Genomic DNA, 6,011 nt, shown 5'->3' with positions numbered 1-6,011 from the left:
GCTTTCTGAGAGAAAAGTTATTAAACACTGCTTCTGTGGGCTAAAAGGAGTTTGCCAGAATAAGGTCAAGGCAGAAGGTAATGGACTGAAAAGTTACACTATAGTGACAAGCACAGAACAGAGAATCTATTGGTATTAGCATCTTTAGCCACTGATGTTTTGCAGCTGGATGTTCCTCCAAAAAAAGGCTTTCCTTGGATTTTGAGTCAACTGTGAAAGTAAGGATATTTTTTGCAATACTACATTTCAGAGCTCATGTTCTGCAGTCTCCCACAAACACCATATTGTTTCAGGACATGACATGGCAACAAGATGCCAACAACTGTTCCCATATGTTGACAACTGAACACTGAGCCATGCTGAAAACTAGGATTTAACACAGTGCTGGATCTTAGCTCACTTAGTGATTAAAGTAAAACAAGAAGCTAATTATATCAAATACTGCTTTTCCAAAATAACTTCAGTACTTGGGCGATTGCTGCAGCTGGCACATGGAAGTTCAGCAGTTAATGCCAAGAACAAAGCAGAGATCCATGCTATGAAAATAAACCCAAGACCCCAGTGCTCCTCGTGTACTGCAGCTGCCGGATATCCAAAGCACTATGCTTGCATCCAACGCATTCTCTGTACCCATTATCACCTCACATAGAAATTTAAGCTAGTTGGCTCTTTGTTCCAAAGCTTTTTGATCTTTGCTTCAGGAAATTTCATCATCAGAGAAGCAAGAAAATAATTAAATGTGTTTTACTCATTCCTAGATTGATCTATTATCTCAGGGAGGCCATCTCTCATCGTATTACTCAACCTTCTGGTACAAAAAGGTGCTGAGTAGGTGGCAGCAATGTTACACCTTCAGGGAATCTGCCCAGGGTTTTCTCCTCTTCACTCATTCTCCTGGCTCCAGCCAGGATGCAGCTGAATAATCAGCTAAGTCCCTTTGCTCTCCAGTTTGAACTTGGAAAACAGCAGCATCTCACAGATTTTTCTTGTTGGGTAAACTCAGTGGAAGATGTCAAGCCTGTTTCTGCTCTCTCCACTGTCATGTGAGAGCTCCAAAGGTCAAGTCAAGAGACTGACAACGGGCCAAGGAGCAAGCTCTTGTTCAGTTTACAAATGCTGTCATTAGCACTGCTCTTTTGTCTGTATTCAGCACATTTTTTCACTGCCCCTCACATTATCTTGTTGATCTTCTGCTCCCATCAGCATTTATTATCATTCCCAGTGTTTTTAGCACTTAATTCTCATTTCTCTGCCACAATCTTTATCTCAGTTATGTCATGGCCTTTAAGTTGCAATTCATTTATGTTGCTACAAAATTTGTGTCAGGCTCTGGTAAATGGGCACTTTTTGTCTAATGAAAGATGCAGGGTTTCACCCTGTCCCTTTTTCTTGCTGAAGGGCTGTTTGGCAGCTGGATCGTCTGTGACTTATTCTGGCAGTTGGCCGAATGGAACCTCTGATGTCAGAAAGTCATGCAAAGACAGACTTTGAACATGTCCTGAGGTACCAGCTCAGCTTAGTTTGTGACTTAGAAACAAAGAAGAGAAGCAGCAAAGGCATTTAGCACTGTCCTCAGATGAAGACTCTACATTTGTGCTGTTAGAAAACTCAGGAGCTGTTCAAGTTCATGTTCTGGCAAAAGTAATTGTCTCAAGAGGTAAATCCAGTTTTTTCATTATATAATTCCCTGATCTGAAAAAAAAATTAAAATACTGTGGTTATTCTGACACACCAGTTTTCTACACAAAGCTTCAAGAGAAACCACATCCCTTTAACAAAGCACTTCATTGTCCTCTGCTTCTGAAGGGCAGTCAGCTTCCCTACACAGTTTGCGTCTGTAGATTAAAAGCCTTTCAACTCAATTCTGAAGAGAACCAGGTTTTCACAACCCCCTATTATTTAAAAGTACCAGTAATTAAAAAACAAACCTATGTGCTGTGCTTTTAAAATTAAGCTAAACTGAGTGTTATTTCAGTGATACTGAAAGCAAACACCGGGAACAAAGCAAATGAGAAAATACTACTCAGGAAAATTCTCAAGCCAGTTTGTCTCCAAAGAGTAAACCAAAGAGCAGGGGATTTTAGCAAGGCCTTGAGCAAGAAAACCTAATCTGCACAGCAGCTGTTTCAAGGAACACAGAGCAACAATAAGCGAGCAGTAAAGGGTAACAGTTCAGCATCCCTGCAAAGACATGGGTTTGGGTGTTCACAATTCTTTATTTCATGATTTGCAGCCTCAAGTCCACAGCCACACAAAGAGTCCAAGGGATCAAAAAGATCTAAGAACACACCTATCCTCAGCCAAAAGCCTCAAGTTGGACTGGCGCGGAACAGTACCAAAGACCTAATAAGGTTAGCATCTGCTTTATCATAACCCAGCTCATCAGGCTCTGGATGAGGAAGAAGGTCAGCCTTCTTCCTTCACACAAAGTCTGAACAATCTGCACCCTGGTACTCACTGAGGTAGCTAGCAGGTCACAGATGTGCCCCTTTTTACCAGCTGACCCCAATTCAATCAATTCACCTTTTTTATGTTCTGACCACAAGCAAACCCGAGTTGCTCTCTCAGGGCACCGTCCTACACTGAAAGCCCCAGTGACAGGAAAATTTCAGTAAATGTGTATGAAACTCCCCAGATCTGGGTGTGTATATTACATACTCTGTAACAGGTTCAGGGTTTTTTTTAATTCATGCTTTGAGAAAGAAATTTTAAATCTACTCACCTGTACTGCTCAGTTTATCATACCCTGGCCTCCAGAACGAGCCTCAGGACATTGTGAGGAGGAAAGTTCCACTTCTATCAACTCTTCCCATGTCTAATTACAGAAGGCGGTCTCATCAAACTGTTCACAGCTTTTCCAGCACTACCTTCTGCTGGAAGATTAGGGAAGCTAATAACAATTTTTGGGGACATATTTATCCTTCTTGCTCAGTTATAAACACTACAAGTTTATTGCCATGAATAGTTTGAAAAACTAGAAGATGGTAAAATATCACGTTAGGTCAGGAAGGAGGAGCCACCATGTCACTGGAACACTGAGGCTGTCCATGACACCAGCCCATGGAAGAGGCTACACGGATCACATCAGCCACAGGTTCAGAGTGCTGCACTTCCTGCAATACAATATGCACATATGAAATACATTTGGTATTTTATTAAGTAAACAGAGCAATTATCAGTGCACATTTTAAGCAGCAAAAAGAAAAGAAGCACCTCAGACTTTCATACCGTAACAAAAGTTCTGTGGAAGCTGCATTTTATTTGAAAATCCACCCATTTTTGCTAACATACATTTTAATATTTTAAACAAAAATAGAATCTGCAGAGACAATGCAGCAAGTATGCTTAATTCATGTACAGAATTGCTTTCGTATCATTGACTATCCTTCTGAAGGCCCCACTCCACCCAAAAGTTATGGTGTATTTACACAAAGCACCGATCAACAGCGCTACTTTAATTCCTTGCGAACTAAATACCCACTAGACATATGTAAGGAAGCTACTTCCCTTTTTTACTTTTAAAAGGTACATGATCATGAACGAGCCAAATGAAAAGGCTTTCCCCCCAAACACACAACACCTCAATTTATTTTTTTTTTACAGAAAAGAAGGAAAGTCTTAAAAGTGAAAGCAATTCCTCACATTCATCTTGGAAAGGCCTTATAATGTCAAATGTAAAAATAAATGACATGCCAAGCACAAAGCAATAAAGTTCCTTCCCAATGCACTAATGCTGAATTAAAAATGTAGTGCTTCTTCTAGTCAGTTAACTGTTCCCTTGCAAAATCCTAGGCACAGAATTGACTATAAGGATTAATGCGTTTTACAGCTCTTCCCTAATTCCCACATATACTGAGAATTCATTAGATTCAGACCTTTAAAATATTTAGTGCTCTGTATGTCAGCTGAAAAGCATTCTGAATCAGATTCATTCTTTGTGGATAAAAATCAGACATACTGTATACATCCATACTCATTTTCATAAGGAGGTTTTTTTTGATACAATATTAATGTTAAATTGATAATCATAAATAAATACAAACAATAATACATAAGGAATGTCTACTGCAAACTGAATATATAATTTTTAAAAAAAGTTAATTTCCATTACTGCTGTGCCTACATTTGTGAGGACTGAAGAAAAGGTAACTGCAGAATTAAGAGTTAGGATTTGACCCTCCCCTGCCCAGAGTCTTGTTTTGAGTTACGGTAAAGGACACATCTCCAATCCAGGCAGCATTTCCAAACACCAATATAATTTTCCAGAATAAAGGCTTCTCTTTGTACGTTACCAATTAAGGATATTATTAGAAGCTGAGAGTATTGACGTGTTAGTCACCAGGACAAAAACAGATCTTGGTCTTAATTCATGGCAATTCTTGGCTTTGTGTTGTGTACTGATGTCTTCTTGTGAAGGTGTCCCAGCTTCCTTCATTGGTCTTCATCATTTCACTGCATCACTTAATGGAAGAGGAGAGTTTGAGGGACTGAAGTTCATTTTTTTCCTGGAAGTGGGAGTTTACTGCTGAGCACATCTTTTTGGAAACGTTCCTTTCTCTTCCATCTAACACAGTTACATAAACTGAATCTGGAAAGATGAAAAATCCTGGGGTTAACATGCAACAGAAGTAGGACTTCACTCTAAACACTTTTTCTTCAAAATTTTCCATTCTTCTGATGCCCAAGCTACCCCATGATCTGAAGTTTTGAACAGAAATAAAATATTTTTTAAAAAATCAGGGCCAGGAAACAACCAAAAGACATCAGGATGTTCTTCCAACAACACCAGCCTTTGGAATAGCTCTGCATTAAAAATAAAACCCATCTAGTTATCCATGCAATATTGTCACCAGTGATAGCATAACACAGACCAACACCATTATGAAGAGAACTCAGGGTAATTTTTCATGTTGAACCAGAGGAAGTGCACAAAGAAAAGCAGCTGCTGTATGCAATAAGCCTAGTCTCTCTTTATACTATGAATTCCTGAATTTCTTTTTCATGTTTTCACTCATTTTACAGTTTAATTCCCACCTACCCCTGACTAGTCAGAAACAACACAACTCCTCCACTGCACCTCTGTACCAAAAGGGATCCCTGGCACATGTGAAACAAGCACCTCCTCCTGCATAAAGGGAACTCTCTGGTCACGCCACGGTAAAGCGCACAAGCACCCTGCCAGCAGCACTCTGGGCTCTGCTGCTAACAGGGAACTCTGAACATTTTCCAGATGAGATGGTAAATACAGGCAGAACAAGTTCCTTCTCTCTAACTGCAGCAAGTACCACATGAGCTGGTTCTAGTTCCAATGGACTGAGGCAAAACCTCTCAATCGGCCTGTAAACTGCTGAAGTTAAATACAAAGCGTTTCCAAGTCACTTCCACAGTGCTTCCAACTCAACAAGATTTGGTTTTATTTCCTTCAGAAACAGTTCTAGCCATGTTAATAAAACTTGAATTAGAACTTTTTTGTTTCATATCACAAACACCAGCATCTCCCCAGAGTAATGGACAATACCTAAGTTGTTCTACAAGAAATCCTGGAGAGAGAGCTCTGCAAAGGGATCCTTTCCTGAGGCTCTGTGAGGACTCTGACTGGAAGGGCTGGATGCTGCAGACAGCTAGTAAGAAAGACGACAGAGAAAGGGAAAGAAAAAGAAAACAAGGTCTCAGAATGACAGAATATGAAAGCTAAACGTGTAATGAAAGGACAAGGGGAGGTTAAGAGGCAAATTTGGCAGAAGTCAACTATTAAAACAAGGTGTTTGGTCATATGGGAAACAAAGCCTCTTCAATGGTTGGTGTAATGTAGAAACAAGCTGGACATGACCCTCCAGAAAGGAAATGCCAGTGGCATTTGCCAAACAAGCAGATACACACTTTCACAGCAGTCTTCTTCAAAAGAAGATATAAAACATTCAGCCTGACTTCTGTGAAACAGGTTAGTCCTCTCCCTGCTTTACTGGGAAAACTACAGCCTGGCAGGGAGAGATGATGCTGGGGTCTAGCCA

At 40.2% G+C, this 6,011-nt stretch overlaps 1 protein-coding gene across 9 annotated transcripts in view; it reads right to left on the bottom strand.

The window, feature by feature from the left end:
• Window positions 1-3,134: 3,134 nt before the first annotated feature.
• Window positions 3,135-6,011, bottom strand: part of PICALM (phosphatidylinositol binding clathrin assembly protein) — a 65,792-nt gene continuing 62,915 nt past the window's right edge. For 6 of the 9 annotated variants that reach the window (XM_041719645.2, XM_012569912.5, XM_012569911.5 and 3 more), the window contains 2 exons: window positions 5,519-5,621; window positions 3,135-4,588 (listed from right to left, as the gene is read on the bottom strand). In XM_041719645.2, coding sequence (XP_041575579.2) covers window positions 5,529-5,621 — 93 coding nt within the window. In that variant the 3' untranslated portion in view covers window positions 3,135-4,588; window positions 5,519-5,528. The remainder of the gene's footprint in view (window positions 4,589-5,518; window positions 5,622-6,011) is intronic. The other 3 variants (XM_012569914.5, XM_012569913.5, XM_002189043.7) reach the window with 1 other exon arrangement.

The sequence above is a fragment of the Taeniopygia guttata genome, chromosome 1 (genome assembly GCF_048771995.1).
Source record: "Taeniopygia guttata chromosome 1, bTaeGut7.mat, whole genome shotgun sequence".
NCBI lineage: Eukaryota > Metazoa > Chordata > Aves > Passeriformes > Estrildidae > Taeniopygia > Taeniopygia guttata.
Note: the sequence above shows the minus strand (reverse complement) of the source record. Positions and strands in the feature narration are given on the sequence as shown.